A 26,003-nucleotide genomic window follows, 5' to 3' on the forward strand; every position below is an offset into this window, starting at 1 on the left:
AATGGATGGATGGATGGATGGATGGATGGATGGATGGATGGATAATTGCAAGGTTGTTAGGTTGAACTGATGGATGGTTGAATTGATGGTAACAAGGGTGCATGGATGGATAGATAAATGCAGGTTTGCTTGGGTTGGATGGACAGATGGCTGAATGAATGGAGGAAAGGATGGATTTATGCATAGATGGAGGGGTGGGTGTTGTATGATGGGATGGATGATGATGGCTCAATTGATATCTCAGTAACTGCTTAGATAGATTATTGTTTATTGATGATGTTTGAATAAAAACTGTTGAATTGATGATTAGATTGATGAATAGATGATCATTGCAATGGTGCTGGGTTGATAGACAAATGGATGGATAAAGAAGTGTAGGGTGGCAGGATGGATGGATAGATGCAAGGATGTTGTTTTGGTGGACAAATGGATGACTAGATGAATGATGGATTGTTGATTGGATAAATTGATGGTTACATGGATGGATGGATGGATGGGTCAGTAGTTGTAGAGATTAATTAGTTTTTGCAAGAATGGTTGGTTTGATGGATGAACTGATGAGTTGATGGATGGATAGGTGTTGGTTAGTAGCATGGATGAATAGATATATGGGATGGATGGGTAAATGAATGGATGGCTGGATGAAAGATGGTTGAATTCTAGACAGAGAAACATATGATTATTGGCTTAATGGATTGGTGAATGGAAAGAGGTGCAAAGAGGCATGGATGGTTGCTTACTTTTTTGTTTGGGTTGGATGGATCAATGGCTGGTTACTTGGATGGATGGATGGATGGATGGATGGATGGATGGATGGATGGATGGATGGATGGGTCAGTAGTTGTAGAGATTGATTAGATTTTGTAAGGATGGTTGGTCTGATGGATGAGCCAATGAGTTGATTGATGGATGGATGGATAGATAGATGTTGGTTAGTAGGATGGATCGATATATGGGATAGATGGATAAATGAATGGATGGATGAAAGATGGTTGAATTCTAGACAGAGAAACAGATGATTATTGGCTTAATTGATTGGTGAATGGAAAGAGGTGTAGAGGGGCATGGATGGTTGGTTGTTTTTTTTTATTTTGGGTTGGATGGATGGATGGATGGATGGATGGATGGGTCAGTAGTTGTAGAGATTGATTAGTTTTTGCAAGTATGGTTGGTTTGATGGATTAACTGATGAATTAATTGATGGATGGAAGGATGGATGGATATATGGGATGGATGGATGAAAGATGGTTGAATTCTAGACAGAGAAACAGATGATTGTTGACTTAATGGATTGATGAATGGAAATATATGCAAAGAGGCATGGATGGTTGGTTGTTTTTTTTTCTTTTGGGTTGGATGGAGCAATGGCTGGTTAGTTGGATGGATGGATGGATGGATGGATGGATGGATGGATGGATGGATGGATGGATGGGTCAGCAGTTGTAGAGATTGATTAGTTTTTGCAAGGATGTTGGTTTGATGGATGAACTGATGAATTGATGGATGGATGGTTGATTGCTTTTTTCTTTTGGGTTGGATGGATCAATGGCTGGTTAGTTGGATGGATGGATGGATGGATGGATGGATGGATGGATGGATGGATGGATGGATCAGCAAAAGAGTGTGTGAAGGAAAACAGCTGGATAGATGAGCAGAGAAACATCAGGTGAATATGAAATTCTGTGCTGTGTCTCTGAAGCCTTCTTTTGGGTTGGATGGATCAATGGCTGGTTAGTTGGATGGATGGATGCATGGATCAGCAAAAGAGTGTGTGAAGGAAAAACAGCTTGATAGATGAGCAGAGAGACATCAGGTGAATATGAAATTCTGTGCTGTGTCTCTGAAGCTTTTTACTCAGAGATAGACTTAATGTTTTCATCACTCTCTCTCTCTCTCTTTATTTCCCTCACCATGGCTCGTCCCTTCTCTTTTCTTTTTCGCTATTTGTTTGGCTCTTTCTCTTTCCTTCTGATTCACTCGTTCTGTCCTCCTCTCAGTTATCTCGGTTAGCTCAGTGAACACAGCAGGCTGAGCTGCAATTCTTCTGCATTCCTAAAGGAGCCTCTGAGGCCGAAGCTGCTGAGTGGAAGTCATGTTCGGTAGAGTCGCACTGCCTCGAGGAAAATCATCCTTTTTTTCTGACTGAGCCAGAAGAATGATTTTCACTTTAGGGCAGAGTATAAAGTGCACCCTATGACACTTTCTGAATCCCTGCCATCTCTGATGTGGGTGTTTTATTTTTGACTGGTGTTAAGAGTCTGGAGCTCAGAGCCAGAAGCTACGAGGCCAAATCACCATGAAAGGAAATGTGAATGGATTAAAATTTGATCATTTATTCCAAATAGTTTGTTCCCATCTCAGATCTCGCACCACACACCAAGAGGAAAGTTTTCTCCAAGTTTTCTTGTGGACGCGTGTGAAATGTAAATAAAGATGCAGGTGGATGGGGAGTGAGCTCCTGGTGTGAACTCCACAACTCCTCAGTGATTCACCGCTCCACTTCAGATCATGGATGGATGGATTTTTTTTCCTTTTTTTAGTCTAGCACACCTGGACAGGCTCAGGAAGGACTCGGTAATTAACAGATAAGTTGCCGCAGGTGTGTTTGAGCAGGAAAACACGAGCTGGGTCTCAAACCCCACACTTCTTTACTATTCTCATCATAACTGTTGAATTCTCTATGAGACACTTACACACATTTACTCCCTTCCTGAGTAAAAAAAAAAAAGTCCATTAATAATAAAAGAAATAAAATTCCAGCATGTTACTAAATGTTGATAATCAGGTCTCTACATGTAAGTATTGGCACCCTCTAATTGATTACTTTGCATGTTTACGATTCAGCCTGTTTGGTTAATTATACGCATAAACAACCCTCATTATTACAAATGTTAATTAGTTCGTTGAGGCTGAAATGTGTATTAATTATTGATAAGTGATGAGAAGTAAGAGGTGCTGCAGTGCAGATACACACTCTTTCGGCGAGGCGTAAGGATCTCTGAGATTAGAGGAGAAGAGATGGCACATGCTGAACAGATGTGCGAAAGATGGACTTTCAGGACCTGGAGAGAGAGAGAAGATAAAGGAAAAGTGTGTGTGTGTTCCTCTCTAATGTGCCAGCTGCAGCTGTCCTAGAGATAGAGAGAGAGAGAGAAGACAGGGGTGAAGCTAAAAGAAAGATAAACAAAAAAACCCTCCTCACACTCGTCATCTGCACCTGACAGCCCCCTCTACACACACACACACACACACACACACACACACACACACACACACATGCCCCCACTTGGCTCATTCAAGGTAATCCCTCCATCTCTCTCTCTGTTCAGTGCAGCTGTTCCTCTCTCTTTCCTCCTTCCATCGATCACAATAAACTCATTCCATTATAACCGATACATGCTTTACGGTCTAATCCATTTTCGTAGATGCTCAGATTTGTGTAAAGGCTTCGAAACACCTTCAGAAGTAACATAGGTCTATAGAAAACCAGAAAAAGAAAACGTGACAATGCCTTCAAAATTAACCATGCGAAAAAGTATCACGATCTTTACACTACTGAGCACTGAACATCAAAACAGACAGAAGTTGAAGCAAATCGAACTATAATTTAATTTGTGTTAACAAGTACATACAGTACATTCTTTTATACACTATGGTGCAGGTTACTCTGGAAATTATCTGGTAGTTTTTTTTTTTATTCATTCTTAAATTCTACATTTCATTTATTTAACCATTTTTTAACTGTTTAATGATTTAACATTATCTATTGCTGAAAACCAATAATAATAATAATAATAATCATAATAATAATAATAATTTGGCTAAGAATTAGCCAAAACCGAATACGTACAAAGGCACAACAAAGCCACAGCGTACCTCCATTGGGCAATCTGTAAGCATTATAACATCAAAGACAAACATTATGAACATGAGCCATTAACTGTAACAGAAAATGATGAAGCTCTGGGACATGTCAATCCAAAGTGATAAACAAATGAAGGCCAGCAGACCAGATATAGAAATGAAGGACAAGAAGGAAAGAGTTTGTCTGCTCACTGATATGTCCGTCCCCACTGAAAGAAACACTTCTCTAAAAACTACAGAAAAACTCTCCAAATATAAAGCTCTAGAAATAGAAATTGAGAGAATGTAGGGTATGAAGACCACAACCATACCAGTGGTAATAGGTGCTTTCGGTCTGGTCAAGAAAGGGATTGAAAAATGCACCAACAAAATCCCTGGTAACATCAAGATAGAAGAAATTCAGAAGATTGTCCTCCTCGGCTCTGTTCACATCTTAAGGAGGATCTTATCTATCAAGTGGATCCATCACACCATCATGGAAGCCCAAAGTCTGAGGGATGGACTCGGCTCCAAGAGCGAACAGAACAAAACATTAAGAAAAAATAAATAAATAAAATAATAATAACAACTAGATAGAGATCGTGACTAAAGTCACAGTGATTTGTGCTAGCTGTTACAAACTGGGACATCTGGTCACCGTACACTATAGATCCGGAATGGTACAAGATAGAGAATGACGCTTAGTGAGGAAAAGTTGCGCCCTGCAGCCCTGAACAAAATTAAAAAACAAAAACTGATTGAACAAATCATGAAAATTGACAAATTTGCAGTGGTGCTTGAAAGTTTGTGAACCCTTTAGAATTTTTTATATTTCTGCATAAATATGACCTAAAACATCATCAGATTTTCACACAAGTCCTAAAATTAGATAAAGAGAACCCAGTTAAACAAATGAGACAAAAATATTATACTTGGTCATTTATTTATTGAGGAAAATGATCCAATATTACATATCTGTGAGTGGCAAAAGTATGCAAACCTTTGTTTCAGTATCTGGTGTGACCCCTTTGTGCAGCAATAACTGCAACTAAACGTTTGCAGTAACTGTTGATCAGTCCTGCACACTGGCTTGGAGGAATTTTAGCCCATTCCTCTGTACAGAACAGCTTCAACTCTGGGATGTTGGTGGGTTTTCTCACATGAACTGCTCGCTTCAGGTCCTTCCACAACATTTCGATTGGATTAAGGTCAGGACGTTGACTTGGCCATTCCAGAACATTAACTTTATTCTTCTTTAACCATTCTTTGGTAGAACGACTTGTGTGCTTAGGGTCATTGTCTTGCTGCATGACCCACCTTCTCTTGAGATTCAGTTTATGGACAGATGTCCTGACATTTTCCTTTAGAATTCACTGGTATAATTCAGAATTCATTGTTCCATCAATGATGGCAAGCCGTCCTGGCACAGATGCAGCAAAACAGGCCCAAACCATGATACTACCACCACCATGTTTCTCAGATGGGATAAGGTTCTTATGCTGGAATGCAGTGTTTTCCTTTCTCCAAACATAACGCTTCTCATTTAAACCAAAAAGTTCTATTTTGGTCTCATCTGTCCACAAAACATTTTTCCAATAGCCTTCTGGCTTGTCCATGTGATCTTTAGCAAACTGCAGATGAGCAGCAATGTTCTTTTTGGAGAGCAGTGGCTTTCTCCTTGCAACCCTGCCATGCACACCATTGTTGTTCAGTGTTCTCCTGATGGTGGACTCCTGAATATTAACATTAGCCAATGTGAGAGAGGCCTTCAGTTGCTTAGAAGTTACCCTGGGGTCCTTTGTGACATCGCCGACTATTACACGCTCTTGGAGTGATCTTTGTTGGTCGACCACTCCTGGGGAGGGTAACAATGGTCTTGAATTTCCTCCATTTGTACACAATCTGTCTGACTGTGAATTGGTGGAGTCCAAACTCTTTAGAGATGGTTTTGTAGCCTTTTCCAGCCTGATGAACATCAACAACACTTTTTCTAAGGTCCTCAGAAATCTCCTTTGTTCGTGCCATGACACACTTCCACAAACATGTGTTGTGAAGATCAGACTTTGATAGATCCCTGTTCTTTAAATAAAACAGGGTGCCCACTCACACCTGATTGTCATCCCATTGATTGAAAACACCTGACTCTAATTTCACCTTCAAATTAACTGCTAATCCTAGAGGTTCACATACTTTTGCCACTCACAGATATGTAATATTGGATCATTTTCCTCAATAAATAAATGACCAAGTATAATACTTTTGTCTCATTTGTTTAACTGGGTTCTTTTTATCTGCTTTTAGGACTTGTGTGAAAATCTGATGATGTTTTAGGTCATATTTATGCAGAAATATAGAAATTTCTAAAGAGTTCACAAACTTTCAAGCACCACTGTATAAGTGATTGAACAAAATCCCGTTTTTCATAGATCATTCCCGATCAGTGATCCAGATCAGCACGAAAAGTCATTGTAATGTAATTCATCCCAGAAGTATTCTTCGTGTGAAATTTAGCGATCATTGATTGAAAACTGAGGGAGAAATAGCGTCCTAAAATGTTAGGATAATAATAATAAGAAGAAGAGGAAGAAGAAAAAGAAGAAGAAGAAAGTAAAAAAATCCTGAGTGAGAGTAACAATTTGCACCAGCGGTGCTAGTGCAAATAATAATAATAATAATAATAATAATAATAATAATAATAATAATCTGTAATATAGAATCTTCTTATATAATGTGTAGAAATCTTTTTTTCTTTTCTACTCATAGCATATATGAATGTCAAGATATTTTTATTAAAATGTGAACATAAAAAAAAGAAATGTGAAGCATAAATTCATACCAAAAAGCGCCCATGAGGAATTCTCATTTATATATATATATATATATATATATATATATATATATATATATATATAAAATCTACCTCCAATCTGATTGTGACATTTGAGCCCATCTGACTAAAAGTGTAGCTGTAATTTTTGGGACTTTAGGAAGCTGAGCTTTATGGAGTTTATATAAATCTGCTGTGGATATGAATCTGCTGACCAATCAGATTGGAGAATTCAGCAGTGCTGGAGGAACCTGAGCACTTCGCAAAAAAATATTTTTTAAAAAGTGATTATTTATAGGTAAAAAGCCGAGAGCAGAAGAAATGTGGACGTTCTCCAAGAATCTGGGCAGAAAGCAGCATCTGATTTCTGTATAAAAGTGCAGCCCGGTGAAGCTGAGAGAACGAAAGCAGGTGTAAAAGTAAAGGATCACCACTTATCGATCGGAACCAGTTGTCTTTTCTTTTACAGGATCTTCTCTATTGACTGTTTTTGTCCTGATCATGCATCTAAGACTTTTATACCCTTCTGTACTTTTGAAGGGAAAGCTGTAGATGGTGCAGAAAGGAACTACACTGTCCTTGGCTTGTCGCTGGGGCTGGTACTGTTACCCTTAGTACCTTTAATGGGTGTCTTTAATGGGAATATGGTGGATCTTTAACATGGATGTAAAATCCATCATTACCCTTTAGAGTAAAGGTTTAAAGATACACTGTCTGTACATTTCTCAGTGAAAACAAAACAAACAAAAACAAATATACAGAAGGTAAAAATGTTTGATGGTACCAGTAACACCTGTATTTCTGAATGTGTAGCGGACCCTAATCTGGACCTGAAGCTTCCTTACTCTTTACATGCCTTGTTAACAACTGAACATTAATTTGTTGTTGTCGTTGTCACTGTTGTTGTTGTTTGTGCTGTTGTGGTTGCTGTAGCTGCTGCTACTGTTGTTGCTGTTATCATTGCTGTTTATGTTGTCTGTGTTGTTGTTGTTGTTGCTACTTCTGCAGTTGTTGTTGCTGGTTTTGTTTTTATTGTTGCTTTTGTAGCTGCTGCTGCAATTGTTGTTGCTGTTATCATTGCTGCTGTTGGTTTTGCTATTGTTGTTGCATTTGTTGTTGTGGTTGTTTTTGTTGTTGTTGTTTGAGGTGCTATTATCATTGCTGTTGTTGTTGTGGCTGTTGTTGTTTTCATTGTTGTTGTGGTGGTTGTTGTTGTTGGTGCTATTATCATTGCTGTTGTTGTAGCTGTTGTTTTCATTGTTGTGGCTGTTGTTGGTGCTGCTGTAATTGTTGTGGCTGTTGTTGTTGTTGTAGCTGTTGTTGTTTTCATTGTTGCTGCTGTAATTGTTGTGGTTTTTGTTGGAGCTGCTGTTGTAATTGTTGTGGTTTTTGTTGTTGTTGCTGCTGTAATTGTTGTGGTCTTTGTTGGAGCTGCTGCTGTAATTGTTGTGGTCTTTGTTGGAGCTCATCATCTCATCTCATTATCTCTAGCCACTTTATCCTGTTCTACAGGGTCGCAGGCAAGCTGGAGCCTATCCCAGCTGACTACGGGCGAAAGGCGGGGTACACCCTGGACAAGTCGCCAGGTCATCACAGGGCTGACACATAGACACAGACAACCATTCACACTCACATTCACACCTACGGTCAATTTAGAGTCACCAGTTAACCTAACCTGCATGTCTTTGGACTGTGGGGGAAACCGGAGCACCCGGAGGAAACCCACGCGGACACGGGGAGAACATGCAAACTCCGCACAGAAAGGCCCTCGCCGGCCACGGGGCTCGAACCCGGACCTTCTTGCTGTGAGGCGACAGCACTAACCACTACACCACCGTGGCGCCCTTTGTTGGAGCTGCTGCTGTAATTGTTGTTGCTGCTGTAATTGTTGTGGTCTTTGTTGGAGCTGCTGTAATTGTGGCTGTTGTTGTTTTCGTTGTTGTGGCTGTTGTTGGTGCTGCTGTAATTGTTGTGGCTGTTGTTGTTGTAGCTGTTGTTGTTTTCATTGTTGTGGCTGTTGTTGTTGCTGCTGTAATTGTTGTGGTCTTTGTTGGAGCTGCTGTTGTAATTGTTGTGGTTTTTGTTGGAGCTGCTGCTATTGTTGTTGTTGTTGTTGTTGTTGCTGTCGCTGCAGTTGTTGATGTTATTATTGCTGTTACTGTCGTGGCTGTTGTTGTAGCTGCTGTTGCTGCAGTTGTTGTTGTTGTTGTTGTAGCTGCTGTTGCTGCTGTTGTTGATGTTATTGTTGCTGTTACTGTCGTGGCTGTTGTAGCTGCAGTTGTTGTTGTTGTTGTAGCTGCTGTTGCTGAAGTTGTTGATGTTATTGTTGCTGTTACTGTCGTGGCTGTTGTTGTAGCTGCTGTTGCTGCAGTTGTTGTTGTTGTTGTTGTAGCTGCTGTTGCTGTTGCTGCTGTTGTTGATGTTATTGTTGCTGTTACTGTCGTGGCTGTTGTAGCTGCAGTTGTTGTTGTTGCTGCCCAACACTCTGGACGGTGTCCTCCACCCCAAGTTCAGCAAGTGACAAGAAATCAACATGGCTGCTCCCAGCATCAACAGTAAACACTGTAGCAGTTCTTACCTTTGAGGAGTTGCATTATATATACACACACACGAGTGTTTGCTTTAAATTGACCAACATACAGACGCTTTGAGGTGTTAAATCTATAACACTGAGTCTACAGTTCTGTGTTTCACTTTGCGAAAAGATGAACACCGAGTTATCCACAGGTTTTCACACGTTGTAGCACAAACGTCAAAAAATGATGTCATTCCTACTTCCGAGTTCAGTCGGCTGTAGCTTAGAGACATTCGCTCTGAGAGGAGAGACTCTTCTCACAATATCATAGATTTACTCTCTCTCTCTCTCTCTCTCTCTGAGCAAACCAACCACATGCCTTGTTTAAATGTTTAAAAAAACAATTGAACAGCGAAGTATAGATTATACATTCTCACTCATTATACGTTCAAATTCAAAACTGATTTATAGTAAAGTGTTCGATAAGATAAACTGTTATTCATCCCTCAGGGGGAAATTAAAGAGAGCTTAACTTGGCCTGGACAATGAGCACATCCTCGAGTTTAGCATTATTTACACTGTTGAGCTAACAGGCCACAAAACTGTCATGTTTTCTGCATAAACTCCGCAACACTTGGTGAAAGCGGTAACATGAAGCACCAAAAAAAAAAAAAAAGCAGTTTATCATGGTTAATTACAGCCATGAATTATTGATTTTTAAGTTTTTGAATGTTACCATATTAATGGATTATTACATTTTAAATAAAAACGACTCCTGACTCCACCCTCGCTGTTTCAATGATGTTTAGTCGAACATGTCGAAAGCCATTACAGCTGAATTACAATAATACTCATGGAAATGAAATGCTAGCAATAAGAAACAATTGTGGGGTAAACAGGGTGGTTAGGGGTCACAGAGGGGTATTATGTAGGTAGTAGAGGTTATGGGTGGGGTGGGGTGGGGTGGGGTGGGGGGGTAAACTGGGGGTAAGAGGAGGCTCTGGTCTGAAGAGTGCTTTCATTCAGCGAAGCTCCGAAAGCTCAAGCAGCTAAACAAATGAGTGACAAGCTCTCAGCCCATTCTTATCAGCCCGGGACTTATTAGCATCTCTCTCTCTCTCTCTTGCTTTTCTTCTCTCGCTGTCGGCAACATGTGGAGGCATCGCTATAGCAACCGGTTTGGGTGACATGTGCTGCAGACAGCGAGTCCAGAGATATAAGGAGGGGCGCCTTGGAGAAAAAAAAAAGAGAAAGAAACACACACACAAAAAAAAACCCGGTTTGCAATGAGCGCGCTAACACATTCAAGCATTCGAGGAGAGACGAAGCGACGCGATGCAGCTGGCGGGAAATCCTGCGTGTCTTTAGCGCTTTTTTTAATTTCATCTCTCTTTTTCTCATTTTTTTGCTCTTTATAAAAAATATAAAGAAAGAAAGAAAGAAAGACAGTGCAACTGCTAATTATTATTTTTGGATTTTTTTTTTCTTTTGGCGGGATTGTGTGTGAGGGATCTGCATTCGGAATCATGGCAAACCCAGAGCTGAGCCTGGATTTAGGTAACCTCATGCTTATATTTATTTCACACTGTGGTGTTTAGGCAGGATGGAGAGAGAGAGAGAGAGAGAGAGAGAGAGAGAGAGAGAGAGAGAAAACAAACAAACAAACAAAAAAACATTCCGTATGGTGTTTCTCAGCCTGAGCTAAACTTTCCCTTGACTCTCGGATGCCCTTAGTCTCCATCTGGAGTGTCAATCCGATTCCGAGTTGTTGTTTGTCATGTGGTTTTCTGATCAATCCCAGTGTAAACGATGTGTTTGCATGTCGGCGTTTCAGTTTTTAATCTGCACTTTGCTGTAATTATTCCGTAATGACCTGTAACGTGGACATCAGAAGTTGAGGCAAAGCAGGAAACAGGAAATTATTCTACGTGTGTGTGTTATACTGAAATCCAACAGTGTTAAATAAACACTTAGAGTGTTGGTGTTGAATTATTACTTATAATATGAAATGAATGAACACTCGGGTTCGTCTTGGATTCTTTCTCATAGAACTGAATCAAGTAAGTCTTAAAGTATTTAAAAAACAAAGCATTGTTTAATTTTTTTCTTCAGATTTCTTCTAGCAGGATTGAATAAACACCAGTGAGTATTGAATTGCTCAATACTTTTCTGAAAGGTTGATTCATAGGGAATTAAACACTGAAATTAGCACTGTTAGCGTTGAATTATTGCACATGTTAAAGAATTGAATTTGCTCTCAGAGAGCTGGGTTTTTTTTTCTTTCAAGCTGCACTGTCTTCTTTCTTCTTGCACTGTAATGTTTATATAGTGTTTATTCGTGTCCATATTGACTGAAATGACTCCGTCGGTGTTAATTCTAGGCTTCGCGTGTGTGTGTTAATTCAATTCAGGACTCTAGATGTTAGTGTTGGTGTTTTAATACGAGTTGGATTCAAACGTAAAACACACGTTAAACACCAGAGCGAGTGTTAATTCTAGTCGAGTGGTGTTCATCCATCGACTGGTGTAAGAATTCATCGAAGACTCTGAGGAAGTGTTAGTGTTAATTCTACACATGGGGTGTGTGAGTGTTATTTCAAGCTTTTGGCTGTAGAATGCTAATTCAAGATTTAGTGTTTATTTGATGACATTACTGTTAATTCTGGATTGTAGGTGTTAATCTATTACCTCATTTTTTAAAAAATAGAATCATATTTAAATATGAATTAGCTCTTTCATTACCAGTGAATAGAATTTGCTCAGCATTTCTTTGATTCTTAGCATCTATGAGTGTTTTTTTTTAGTGTTTATTATTGTATTTTTTTCTTCCACTTTGGTATGTAAAATAAGATATGTATGTTTGTCTCATGTAATTAAAGACCATTGATTTGATGGTCATTGATGACCAATAATTCAATTTTTGACACATCAGTGGAGCTGTGGCTCTCCTACAGGTGTTACTCCACCAGTATAAGTGTTTATATTTCTCACTATTAAAGTGTTGGTGTTTGTCCACAAACATTTCATCACTGTAATTGAATAAAACAGAATAAATATAGGTATTTATTCTGGATGTATCGTCACTGTAGATGTTCATACCGAACACTCAACACTTCTTTTACCTCGACGCCATGTTCTAAGGATCTTCTGTAGGGGTGAATTCCTCAGTTTAGGTGTTTAAGGTGTCACTCAACGACTGAATTCAAATCAAATCAACTAAAACTAGGTGCTAATTAAATGCTAGGTGTTTATTTACCACTCTGTTATCAGTGTTGATCCATCAAGTGTGAATTCAGTGCTCAGGTGTTGATTTATCACTGAAAGTGAGTCTGATGTCTCCACACCACATCACTTATCGGTGTTAATTCACCAAGTGAAGTGTTTAATATGTCACGTTAACATGAATTCATGCCGGAGAATAAAATCCAGGTGTTAATTCCAGACTGTCACACAGCAGATGCCAATTCAACACTCAACACTGATAGATGTTCATACTGAACCCTCTTGCCTGACACAGGACAGGTGTTAATCCAGCAAATGGAAGTGTTTAATGTAATTTGTCACCAGAAAGCTGAATTCAAAGAGATGAAATTAATCTTAGTGTTTATTCTCCACACTGAGTGTTCGTTAAGTGTTCAATTTGCCACTCTAAAGGTGAATTCAAGCAGGTGTTAATTCGAGAAATGCTCAGTATTCATGGTGAATTTATACACGACTGGCTGGTTTTAAGGACCTCTGATGTGTGTTAATTTAGCAGATGGAGTGTTAGTTTGGGCCACCAAGTGAAGTGTTGATTCAGCTCTCAAGGTGTTATTTTGTCAGTGTCTGGTTCAGGTTGGAAAACTAAAATGAATAAAGGTGTGAATGTAACACTGATAGGTGTTTATACTGAACACTCCTCTGGCAGTATGTAGATGTTAATTCATGATGTGAATTGTTAATTCACCAAACGAAGTATTTATTTAACAAATGTAGTGTTAATTCACTATATCAGGTGTTAATTCACCAAATAAAGCATGTATTCAACAAATTTGGTGTTAATTCATGACGTTAAGTGTTAATACACCAAATTAAGTGTTAATTCACCAAATAAAGTATTTATTCACCAAATTTGGTGTTAATTCATGACATTGAATTCACCCCACATTCACAACACAACATATTTGGTTAATACACTAAATTAAGTGTTAATTCACCATATAAAGTATTTATTTGCCAAATGTGGTGTTAATTCACTATATCAAGTGTTAATTCACCAAATAATGTATGCATTCAACAAATTTCATGTTAATTCATGACATTAAGTGTTAATACACCAAATGAAGGGTTAATTCACCATATAGAGTGTTTATTTACAAAATAAAAGTATTTATTCACCAAATTTGGTGTTAATTCACTATATCAAGTGTTAATTCGCCAAATAAAGAATGTATTCGACAAATATGGTGTGAATTCACAACATTAAGTGTTACTGCACCAAATGAAGTGTTAATGCACCAAATGAAGTGTTAATTCACCATATAAAGTATTTATTTGCCAAATGTGGTGTTAGTTCAGTATATAGAGTGTTAATTTGCCAAATAAAGTATGCATTTGACAAATCTGGTGTTAATTCACAACATTAAGTGTTAATACACCAAATTAAGTGTTAATTCACTATATAAAGTGTTTATTCACCAAATAAAGTATTTATACACCAAATTTGGTGTTAATTCACTATATCAAGTGTTAATTCATCATATAAAGTGTTTATTCACCAACTTTGGTATTAATTTATGGCATTAAGTGTTAATACACCAAATTAAGTGTTAGTTCACCAAATTTGGTGTTAATTTGACACATTAAGTATTAATTCACCAAACGAAGTGTTAATTCACCACAATCCACATGACATCACCATGTTAAGTGTTTGATTTATCATCATAAAGCCAAATTCAAATTGATTTAAAAATGTAAGTGTTAATTCACCAAATAAAGTATTTATTCACTAAATTTGGCGTTAATTTACATTAAGTGTTAATACACCAAATTAAGTGTTAGTTCACCAAATTTGGTGTTAATTCACCAGACTAAGTATTATTTCAGCAAACAAAGTGTTAATTCACCACATTATGCATGACCTCACCATGTTAAGTGATTGATTTATCATCATAAAGCCAAATTCAAATTGATTTAAAAATGTAAGTGTTAATTGACCACGATAAGTGTTGAGTTTGTCATTGTAAAGGAATGAAAGATAATATTTTGTTGTTTATTGTAGAAATATCGTCACTACACACGTCAGTTGACTGCTCCTTGGTGTCTGTACTCAACACCATGCTTCTGAACATCTTCCTGGAGGTGTTAGTCCACTGCGGTGTTGCGTCTCACAGGTTGATTCCAGTGTTAATTATAGTTAATGACGTTGAGGTGATTTGAGCACAGACAGACAGGAGTTGTTTTGAGTGCTATGTGTGGTGTTTGTTCCCCGTCATGTATGAGGAAGCCAGGTTTGCCTCCATGCTCCGTGTGTTTATCGATCGGCTGGAACGTCATGCCAGATTACACGTTCAGTCCTCCGGAGACGTCGCCGTGTTCGTTACGCTGCTAACCACAAGCGCGTTTGCATTTCATTTCACGTTTCCTATTCAGACACTTTTATTTGTTCTGGAGTGTGTTTCTTTTCTCCGGTTCTCCTGAAGACACATAAAGTAGGGAAATGAGATAGGAGGGAATTTTAATGTTCTTTATTTACACAAGGTGGACATTTTTTTTAGGAATTAAATGTACACCTTGTACAACTGGTGTGGTATAAATAAAAATAAATAAATAAAATAAAGTATTATATTTCAATAAATACACACGGATACACAGATTTATCTTCTGGAGTTGACTGGAGACTAAACACCACTTCACAGTGTGACTTCATCATGGAGAGAGAAAAAAAAGAGAAAAATAAAAATACAGAATTTAATTTATTTTGAAAGACAGACGTTGAGTGTAGAGGAAAAATTAATGAATAAATAATATTAAATATATATATTTTATTAAAAATGTGGATGTGCAGATTTCTCAGACATCTCAGATACGGGGAGAAATGCATTCATGAAAGAAAAAAATGTTTTTTAGTTTAAAATAATTCTAAATGACAGAAATACAAATATATGATCAGAATGTGTAGCTGGAGAACTAATTAGCAATGATGTTAATTACAAAATATCTACATTATGAAATATATTGATATAAATAGTGCATATTTGTATATATTTCTCAGGAGTGTCATAAAAGGAATGAGCTGGAAAAATATGTTTTCTGGTTGTTTTGTGTGTGTGTGGAGGGGGTTTATGTTTTATCAAGATTGTGTTGTGATTTACATCTGATTTCGAAGCGTGTGTGTGTGTGTGTGTGTGAGGCGACATTTAGTGGGCAGCAGAGTTGTTGTGTTTTTTTTTTGTTCGGGGGTGAGAGATCACGGCGAGTGAAAGGCCACCCAACTTTTTTTTTTCTCTCTTTCACCTTCATTCAAATCACATTCTGTCTTTTCTTTTCTAAATCCCTCCATAAGGAGCCGGAAAAATAAAACAGGGAGGAAAAATCTCAAGGCGTGCCGAGTGGGGAAAAAAAAAAATCAAAGACACAGAGATTTATTTGGCCCCGGACACGTTTGTGAGTTTACAAACTGTGTGGGTTAATTAATTATTGGCAAAAGTGCATGTTAATTTTAAATTAATGAAGGAAAAAAAATTAAATGTTACTTTTAATTTAATTTTTTTACTGAATATTTATTTTAGTATTTTAATTATTTATTTTATTTTATCATTATGTATTTTATTGTATTGTTTATTCTTAGTTTTTATTCATTTATTGAAAAAATATTGTTTTTTTTCATCATTTATTGATTAAAATATTGGAGCTTCACAGATAAACAGAAATAATGCAGGGAATCGACGTGTTGCGTTAAAAATGATGTGCAATTAAACAAAATATCATGTTGATATATGAAGTAAAATAAACAGAGAGAGAGAGATACATCTACACAGCTACAGTGAGTGAGATTAATATTTAATAGTTTTATAATTAAATCTTGAATTTTAATATTAATATGATAAATTCAGCACTGTAGCGATGATCTGCATGAGGTTACGATTTTTATTTTAAAGATGCAAATCATCATTTTCCTATTTCATTCGGAGATCTCTTTACAATCAATGGAAATAAATAAATAAATAAATAAATATCAACAGGAAGCTGTAATTAAACACAATTTTCAGGTTTTCACTTTTTCTGGGGCCATTTTGTGGACACACACACACGTACGCATGTACGCACACACGTACGTAGAAAACATGCTACGAATGACTCCTTTTTCTTCGCTCGACTTCTTCAAATTTTGCTGTTCGTTCTTTTTTCTTTGATTGATTTTTACTCCTCCTTTCTTTAACCTGCTTTCACACTCATCTCTCTCCTCACACCACACACAAGAACTGAAAAAAAAAAAAATTTGCAAGTCCAATGTTATTCCCCGCAGATGAGCCCATGGAGAGAAAAAAGGATAAAAGCCTCGGCTTTTCTCTCTCTCTCTCTCTCTCTCTCTCTCTCTCTCTCTCTCTCTTTCTCTCTCTCTCTCTCTGAACAGAAACAGGGGTTTTGTTCTGAGCTGTGGGATTAGCTCTAGATCAGATGTAGATTCACATCTTGTAATAAAAAAAAGACAAAGTGTGTTTACACACTGCTAAAAAATGACACATTTCTGTTTCCTCAGTTCACTAATTAATGAAAAGTGCATTATTATTATTATTATTATTATTATTATTATTATTATAGATCTCTTTGTAAGTTCCAGGATGTACCTTCACTCATTATTTATTCCTCTCTCTCTCTCTCTCTCTCTCTCTCTCTCTCTCTCTCTCTCTCTGTCTTTCATCTTTCCCTTTAATATTCAGCACATTTGATTTGCTCATACGTACATTATTTCAACAAAAAGAGCTTGTTTTAAATTTTATGCAAATGTTCAATTTTTTTTTTTAAATTTCCTTTTAACCTCCACACTTTTAATTTTCCGTCTCGTCTCAAAACACTAATCTGTCTCTAATCAATCGGTGGAATTATTTAGTTAAACCCTTTTACAGAGATCTTTCTCATGTAATTCAATTGTGTGTGTGTGTGTGTGTGTGTGTGTGTGTGTGTGTGTGTGTGTGTGTGTGTGTGTGTGTACTCTAAATCCTGTTCTCCATTCCCTCTCTCTCTCTCTCTGTGATGTGAGGAAAGACGGCCGTTCCTGTTACAACAATAGCGCGAGAAGAAAAAGTGCTCTAATCCTTAGAGACTCCCGTCTCGGGTGTGTGTGTGAGTGTGTAGTCAGTGAGTGTGCAGTGTGTGTGTCAGTGATTTCGCACAGGACGTGCGAGTGGGCGCCATCTGTACAGCTGCGAAAGCTGCAGAAACTTGAACGTTAGCACTGAAATTGGCTTTAGTAACGGTTACCACGTTAGAGGCTGAAGCATAGCAGCACGAATGCGGATCTCAGGTCTGGAAAAGAAAGAGAGTGCGTGCGTGTGTGTGTGTGTGTGTGAGTGTGAGTATGAAATGAGGCTCTGTGGCCACTCGCTGAGTTCTGATAGGCGTGAATATGAAGAAAGGCGACTTTTTTTGTCAAAGAGAGAAGCTCTCAGCTCTAAAGCATCTCCTGAAAGAAGCCATGATCTATTCAGCCTCCTGTCCTACACACACACACACACACACTCATCTGTCCCCAGTGGCCCCTGAGGGGCTAACAAGCCTGACAGCCCCCTGTATAGAGGGACGGAGGGACGTTACAGGAGTTTGGACACTCCCAGTAATCCCCACTCCTCATATACCCCCCCTCCTCTACACACACACACACACACACACACACACACACACACACACACACACACACTTCTTGCCAAACCTGAAGCTAATTAGTAACAAGCTTGTAGCGGTGAGGAGCTAGTCTAATTGCTCAGTGGTGGCACACTTCACCCTGCCAAGACCAGAGCAAGGCCCTGACCCTGTGTGTGTGTGTGTGTGTGTGTGTAGTGTGTGTGTGTGTGTGTGTGTGTGTGTGTGTGTGTGTTAATAAGAACAGTCTGATACCTCCGGCTCAGACACTAGAACTTTCTAGTCATTTTGATCCTTGCTCAGAAAAATCTAGATATGATAATTATACCACGAAAGTAATATTCAAATAAATAAATAAATGGGAGGGAATAAAAAAAATTAAATTAAATTATGATTACAAAAAAAATACATTTACGGTAATTACCCCAGTACTCTGAGACATTTTCAATATATTATTATTATTATTATTATTATTAATGTTTTTCCTCTTATTTACGTCACTCATATATATATATATATATATATATATATATATATATATATATATATATATATATATTTTTTTTTTTTTTCTAATTATTTCTTTTGCTTTTGTTTTCATTCCAGAGGTCCAAGCTGAATCACATCCCCGTGGTGAAGCAGAGCCGCCTCGAACCCAGCAACTTCCTGGTTCTCGTCCTGGTCTCCATGGCGTTTGTTGCTGTGGTGCTCGGCCTGTCGGGGGCGCTCTTCTGCATGCGCCACCGCTCCGGTTACGAGCTGAAAGAGAAGCTGGTCGGCATGGCAACAGACACGGGGAACGATGCCACGGCGACCTATCAGGTGAGAGCAGGAGGCTGGGCCTCAGTCTCGGCCTGACGTCGTTAGAGCCGAATGGATTCTGATTGGTTGATTGATTTGTTGACTGGTCGTGATGTCACGCGTAGGTCAGTGGGTGTGTGAATGAAAGGAAGGATGGAGATGTTTTTCTGTCGTTGAAGAGATATTATCACAGAGCCTGACTGGATTGGAAGACAGAAGGAGGATTTTTATTGGATGGAAACGTGAACGGGAAGTGAGCCTCTGATTGGTCCACTGATTTAGCAGAAGAAATCTGATTATTAAAACCTGTTTATTTGAGGAATATCTTTTTTTCTTTTCTCAAGAAATTAACCGTCGGTCTTTTTTTTTTCTTGCAACTTCTGTTCACTAATTATGCAGATGTCCTCGCATGACAGCAGCGGTGTATAAAACGAATTCTAATTGCAGCAGGGCGCTTTTAGCAGGGAAATGAGCTCGCAGCGTGACCTTTTCCCCACGGCCTCCTGGAGCCATATTGATTTTTTTTCGTCAGGCTCAGCTGCTCTCGGCGAGACAAGCACCCTCCACCCTCCCTGTCAGCTTCAATATTTAATAGTCACCTCACCTCGCGCTTTTCCGGGGAAAAAAGTCCCGTCTGTGACTCACTGTAGGCTCGGGACAGAATTAGCTCTCATCTCATCAAGTTGTTCAGGGTCTGTTGTTGTTGTTTAATTATGACATATTGATTTTTTTTTGTTTGTTTGTTTTGCGTGTGGTTGGTGTGTGAATCAATGGATCGATGGCGCCAGTTCCTCCAGGGTCAGCTGGGATTGAGGAGGAAATAAGATGGAGGGCTTGGATTGTGGAGGCGGAGTTATGAGGGGTTTCCTCGGAACTGACAGCCTCACTCAGTCTAACACACATGCGGTTAGAACCGGTTGCGCAGCACACAAATACACACAGCCACAAATCAGGCGTATTTTAGTGAAAGCTGAAAAAACAAAGCCATCACACACTTTTCATGTTTCAAAGGATTACGGGGACCATAATTCATAATTCCAAATATACTATACATTTTATTTTAAAAATGAAGTTAAAAAAATTTAACCGTAGCGCAACTTCATCAAATCTACTGTAGTTGTGTAATTGATTATTTTCCCATAACAACATAACCCCAAGTGTTTTTTGGTTTTTTTTTCTTACACAAGATGAAAGTCAGTTGCTCCACCAGTTGTCAGGTGCAGTTTAGTTCTTGGTATACTTATGTCTAATGGGGACCTCATCATCTCATCTCATTATCTCTAGCTGCTTTATCCTGTTCTACAGGGTCGCAGGCAAGCTGGAGCCTATCCCAGCTGACTATGGGCGAAAGGCGGGGTACACCCTGGACAAGTCGCCAGGTCATCACAGGGCTGACACATAGACACAGACAACCATTCACACTCACATTCACACCTACGGTCAATTTAGAGTCACCAGTTAACCTAACCTGCATGTGTTTGGACTGTGGGGGAAACCGGAGCACCCGGAGGAAACCCACGCGGACACGGGGAGAACATGCAAACTCCGCACAGAAAGGCCCTCGCCGGCCACGGGGCTCGAACCCAGGACCTTCTTGCTGTGAGGCGACAGCGCTAACCACTACACCACCGTGCCGCCCTAATGGGGACCTGGAAAAAAAAAATCCAGCTGTCCTTACAACATCACATGACACACTTTTCATATTTGTAGAACATTATAGGGACTTGCTCCAGAGAAGCACCATTTATTTTTATACAAAACATCACACTATATCAGACGTTCCAAAAATGTGTGATGTCATCATTTAAAGCTAGACAGCCTTTCGAGTTCATAAAATCGGCGAAATTTAGTTCCGTCTGAAATGTGGTGATTGTGATATCTGTTTATTTCTGTAATATCTCACAAAATATCAGGCCATTCTGTGGCTGGGAAGTTATTTAATTTGAGGGGATTAAAGCAAATAATGTGCATGAAATCACTCGCTTGGCGCAGTCAAGCAGACAGAGGAAGTCCGTGTGCGCATGCGCAGGTTTACCTTCTTCTTCTTCTTTTGGGTTTTACGTCAGCTGGCATCCACAGTGTTGCATTACTGCCATCTACAGGTTTCCCTTTGACCGTGCACTGACAGTTCCATCATTCTGTCGCTAAAGTCAGTATTTCACTGGGCTGCGACAGCTTGCAAACATCATTCGCGAGAGAGTTTCAAAAGTGTCTTGAAACATTCGCAGGGCTTCTCAATTTCCTCACATGAGTTGCAAAGTGTCGCTCCTTCGTCGCTGAAATTTTGAACATGTTCAAAAAATTCGTGTGACAAAATTTCTCTCAAAATAGCCGCAAATGCGTCGCTGGTGTCGCAAAGCCATCACGAACCCTTCTCGAGTCAGTTTCCGTGAGACAGGAAGTGCGAGTTCAGCCAGTATCTCACTGGGCTGCGACAGTCTGCGACTCATTGGAGACACAACAATTGCGATAAAATATGCGAATACCAATTCAGTGTGATTCCAAGTGAAAATTTCGCTAATTCGCATATTTTATCGCAATTGTTGTGTCTCCAACTAGTCGCAGGCTGTTGCAGCCCAGTGAGATACTGGCTTAAACGAACAGCTGATCACACCAAGGTGCTCGCTGAGCGCCGATATTTATTAGTTTGGTCCTGCGTTTCCTTTCCTTCGTATATAACATAACATCTTTTCTTCTCGCTTTCTTTCCGTTACTGTAGTTAGTCTTTCACGTCTCACATTTCGCACACTCATGTCCTCCATTTTTCTCTCCTGTTTCAAATTTGCATCCCACAATGCCTTGCACGAACGGGGAAAGCCCACCACGTGATGTGATGCAGGACGTAGTATCTTGAATTGGGTCATGGTGAAGCAGGAAAAAATAGCAGAGAATGTAGGTCCATGTGGAGATAAAGTCATTAATTGTTCTATTTAAAAAAAAACAAACAATAAAATCGCAAGTCTGTGATTCGAATTCTGTGGCTTTCGGTCCACTAAACAAAAATAATTGGGTGTCGGGGAAAATTCTTTTTATGACCTACACTTGAACATTCTGAAAGGCAGTCTAGCTTTAACAAGAACATTAACAGCAAATGAAGAGTTTGGTTCCAAAACGCGATATATGCCAAATTTGAAAAGTTGAAACTCCCACCACCAAACCATCAGCAATTATCATATCTTACTCGTATCATATTCAGTTTTCGCCAAAACGCCATATCTGCTATTGATTTACACACTGCATTATGGCCTTTCATTCCAAAGTGCAACAAGCACCATCACCAGTTTTTCTCAAAGCCAGACATATCCATTTGGCCAATCAGAGGCTGCCATTGGCGTGAAGTCTTCTAAGATGGCTTCGACCATGAAGTAGGAAATCGATTCGTCACTTCTCACATTTATTGGACAATTTCACACTGAATTATGAATAATTTCAATAAAATAATCTAAAAAAATTAAAAAAATTAAATAATCTGTCATGAAAGAACACGGTTAAATACACTTTAAATAGAAAGGGATATGTCGGATTTTGGGGGGAAATGCTGTGGCGTGGATATATAGCAACTTGACAAAAAATAATTACTTGGTTCAGTTTAAAGCTCTTAATTAGTTCTGGATTTCATTTTTGAAGTTTTTTTTATCATTAAGGAGTTAGTCAATTAATTTTAAAACAGGATACAGTGGTTTACCTTTTATCACTTCCCGTAATCAGAAAAAGTATTTTTTTCTCGAAACAATGGAATTGGATACATAGCATTTTGAAACCAAACTCTTCAAATCACACACAAATACACATCAGGGACTTTTTAGTTTGTGGTGCGTTTTGTGTTTGTTGCTTGTTGTTGTACAATTTTGCCAAATGGGGACCTTAAAAATGGAAAGGTCCTCATAATGTCATAGTTTTTTTGTTTCATAACATTATGGTGACATGTTACAAACATACAGTACACCATTATCATGGCTTTGTTTTTATACATATACCATATTTACAATTCATATATAATCATCATTTTTGCATTAGAACATAAGAACAGTAACTTGGCTTCATTGTACTTTGAATAACCCTTTATTATCACTAGTCACAAGTACCAGCGAAATTGACCATCAATCTGTCCTTACATACACACAATTGACAGAGGGGGAGTAGACAGGACAGGAAGACAGGGATGAAAAGAAAAAATACAGAGTGACATGAGGAGAGGGGAGGAGAAAAAAAGCAACCCCCACACTATGCTCCTATGAGGAGTACAGTGTGGGAACATTAAAAAAACACCTCAGCACATAAGCACAAAATAACACAAGTACACTTTACAACATGAAAACTCAGGACTTGAGGGGGGGAGTGGGGGGCAGAGGAGGGCGGCGATCAGGGGTGGGGGTAAGGAGGGGGGAGGGAGGAGGGGAGGAGGTAGAGGTAACCCAGCGCAAGCAAGCAGCCGTCCACTCCTGCAGCCATGATGGCGCTAGTCACGCACCCGCTTGTCACACTGGGGGTAAAAGCGGTGACCGCGGGAAGTGGGGGAAGGAATACGAGAGCGTCTCACAGCAGTGATCTTCAGGGGGAGATATTGTCCCAGCAACGGCCTTGGCCGAGGCCAGTGCTGTCTAAGGGAGCTGAAAGCAGATAAGATTGGGATTGTTTGGGCGAGCAGACGCATTCTTTTACACGACCACTCTGTCTGTCCATTCTGTCCATTTCTGTCCATTCTGGTCTCCGAATCAATCCATTTCCTTTGCAAAGCCGAAAGTTTCTCCATGATGTCATCCATGTTGCGGTTCAAGTTCTGAATAGCCACAGTCTGAGTGCCAACAGCTCTGCCCACCACTTCAATCAGGTCGGGCAGCTTTATGGGGCTTTGAACAGCTGTCACCATTGTCTGATTTCCTTGAAAAACCAGGGCAATGCCTAATCCAATCAGCAAAAGTCCTGTAATCATGGTTCCAAATAGGTAGATATCTTCAATGTCCTCCACAGAAAAACGTTCCGGCAGGACAGGCGGGTTCCCCCAAACCCAGGCTTCTCGTCAAGAAACTGTGTCAATTTCATTAGGAGACCAGTTTATCAATTCCATGATTTTTTAGTTTAGAGAGCAGTGCAGAGAGAGTCTCTCAAAAGTATAGACAGACGAGACGAGACAAAGGAGCACAAGCAGGGAAAAAAAATTATGTACCCCTGCATAATTGATAATTTTCCTATAACGGCATGACACTGAGAGTTAGTTTTAGGTTAGTCTGTGTTACAGGAGCTTTTTTTCTTTTTCCACCCTAATGGGGACCTGCAACAACTGGAAATGTCCTCACAACATCCTTACACACTTTCATGTTTCAGAACATTATGAGGACCTGTTACACACATACACTGTAATTATGGAGCAAAAAACATTACATGCTGTTCTTTAATCAGAGACAACTCTGTTGATTATTTTCCTAGAACAGCGTGATCCCAAGGGCCAGATTTACTAAGCAGGGCAATTTAGCGTGAGGCCACAATTACAAAAAATTGCCAGAAGGAGTGGCCAGTTCTGTGGGTGATCTACTAGCAGTGCACAAATTAATGAACACAGATGCAGCCAGTTAATTTTAATCATAATCTACCAAGAGCAGTGCAAATTAGCGTATGGTCGCAAACAAGCACGATTCCTTCTAGTTGGAGTTTCCTGGTGGTCTTTGATTTCCTCCAGCAAATTAAGAACAACATGCCTTGGCAATCGATATATTCTGATAACGACTTCCTCTGGCACGCCAAATAAATTAACATGAGTGCAGAAAATTCCTTCCCTTCTACCAAACATTCTTTGTTCTCCTGCTAGTAGCAACTATCACAGCGTATCATGTGTTGACATTTTTTTGTGTATTAAATAATGGTGCAATTAGCATTAAATTGGCTACTGTAAACCTTAGTACATCATGTTGCGTGAATAATTTAAATAATCTCCTCCCCCAAATATTGTGGTCTGAACGTTAACCTTCTACAAATACAGTACCTGTGTTCACGACATCTTTCCATCATTAACTTCTCACTACAAATCTTTATTAAATCCTGATTTAATGCCAAAAAAGGGTTTGTGCCGTTAGTATATCTGGCCCCATGTGTTTACATCCTTACTAAGATTTAATTCCTTGTTCTAGGTTTAGTTACCCAGCAAGTCTACTAAAATGCATATATAATAAATGTTAGTTTGTGTTACAAAAGCAATTTTACTGAATGAGGACCTGAAGAAACGCAAAGGACCTCACAATTTCACACAATTTTCTTGTTTCCAAACATTATGGGGACCTGCTACAAACATGCACTGTATATCTATACACTGTTGTCCTAATGGGGGCTGGATGAAATGCAAAGGTCCTCACAATTTCACACACTTTTCTTGTTTCCAAACATTATGGAGACCTGCTATAAACATGCACTGTAAAAAAAATTATTTGTTGTTTTAACTTAAAAAAGTTAGTGCCTGGGCTGCCTTAAAATTTTGAGTTCACTGAAATTAATATAGTAAGTTAATAACAATGAGGCGAACAATTTAACTTACTGTATGAATGGCGGCACGGTGGTGTAGTGGTTAGCGCTGCCGCCTCACAGCAAGAAGGTCCTGGGTTCGAGCCCCGTGGCCGGCGAGGGCCTTTCTGTGCGGAGTTTGCATGTTCTCCCCGTGTCCGCGTGGGTTTCCTCCGGGTGCTCCGGTTTCCCCCACAGTCCAAAGACATGCAGGTTAGGTTAACTGGTGACTCTAAATTGACCGTAGGTATGAATGTGAGTGTGAATGGTTGTCTAAGAAAAAAAAAAAAAACTTACTGTATGAATTTCAATGAACTCAAAATTTTAAGGCAGCCCGGTTACTTTTTAAGTTAAAACAACAAATCATTTTTACAGTGCACTGTATATTTATACAGTGTTTTCCTAATGGGGGCAGGATGAAATGCAAAGGTCCTCACAATTTCACACACTTTTCTTGTTTCCAAACATTATGGGGACCTGCTACAAACATGCACTGTATATTTATACAGTTTTGCCTATTGGGAGCCTGATGAAATGTAAACATCCTCACGATTTCACACACGTTTCATGTTGCAAAACATTAGAGGGATCTGTTATAAGCATGCACCATAAACTTATACAGTTTTGCCTATAGCCTAGGTCACAACCGGACATACGATTTTTTGGCCATGCGATTTTTGGTGT

At 39.1% G+C, this 26,003-nt stretch overlaps 1 protein-coding gene across 1 annotated transcript in view; it reads left to right on the top strand.

Moving 5' to 3' along the window:
* The window catches only part of ptprn2 (protein tyrosine phosphatase receptor type N2), a 573,154-nt gene that overhangs the window by 444,580 nt on the left and 102,571 nt on the right, over window positions 1–26,003 (top strand). Inside the window, exon 13 of the mRNA XM_060920656.1 lies at window positions 18,633–18,848. Coding sequence (XP_060776639.1) covers window positions 18,633–18,848 — 216 coding nt within the window. The remainder of the gene's footprint in view (window positions 1–18,632; window positions 18,849–26,003) is intronic.

The sequence above is a fragment of the Neoarius graeffei genome, chromosome 1, assembly GCF_027579695.1.
Source record: "Neoarius graeffei isolate fNeoGra1 chromosome 1, fNeoGra1.pri, whole genome shotgun sequence".
Classification (NCBI taxonomy): domain Eukaryota; kingdom Metazoa; phylum Chordata; class Actinopteri; order Siluriformes; family Ariidae; genus Neoarius; species Neoarius graeffei.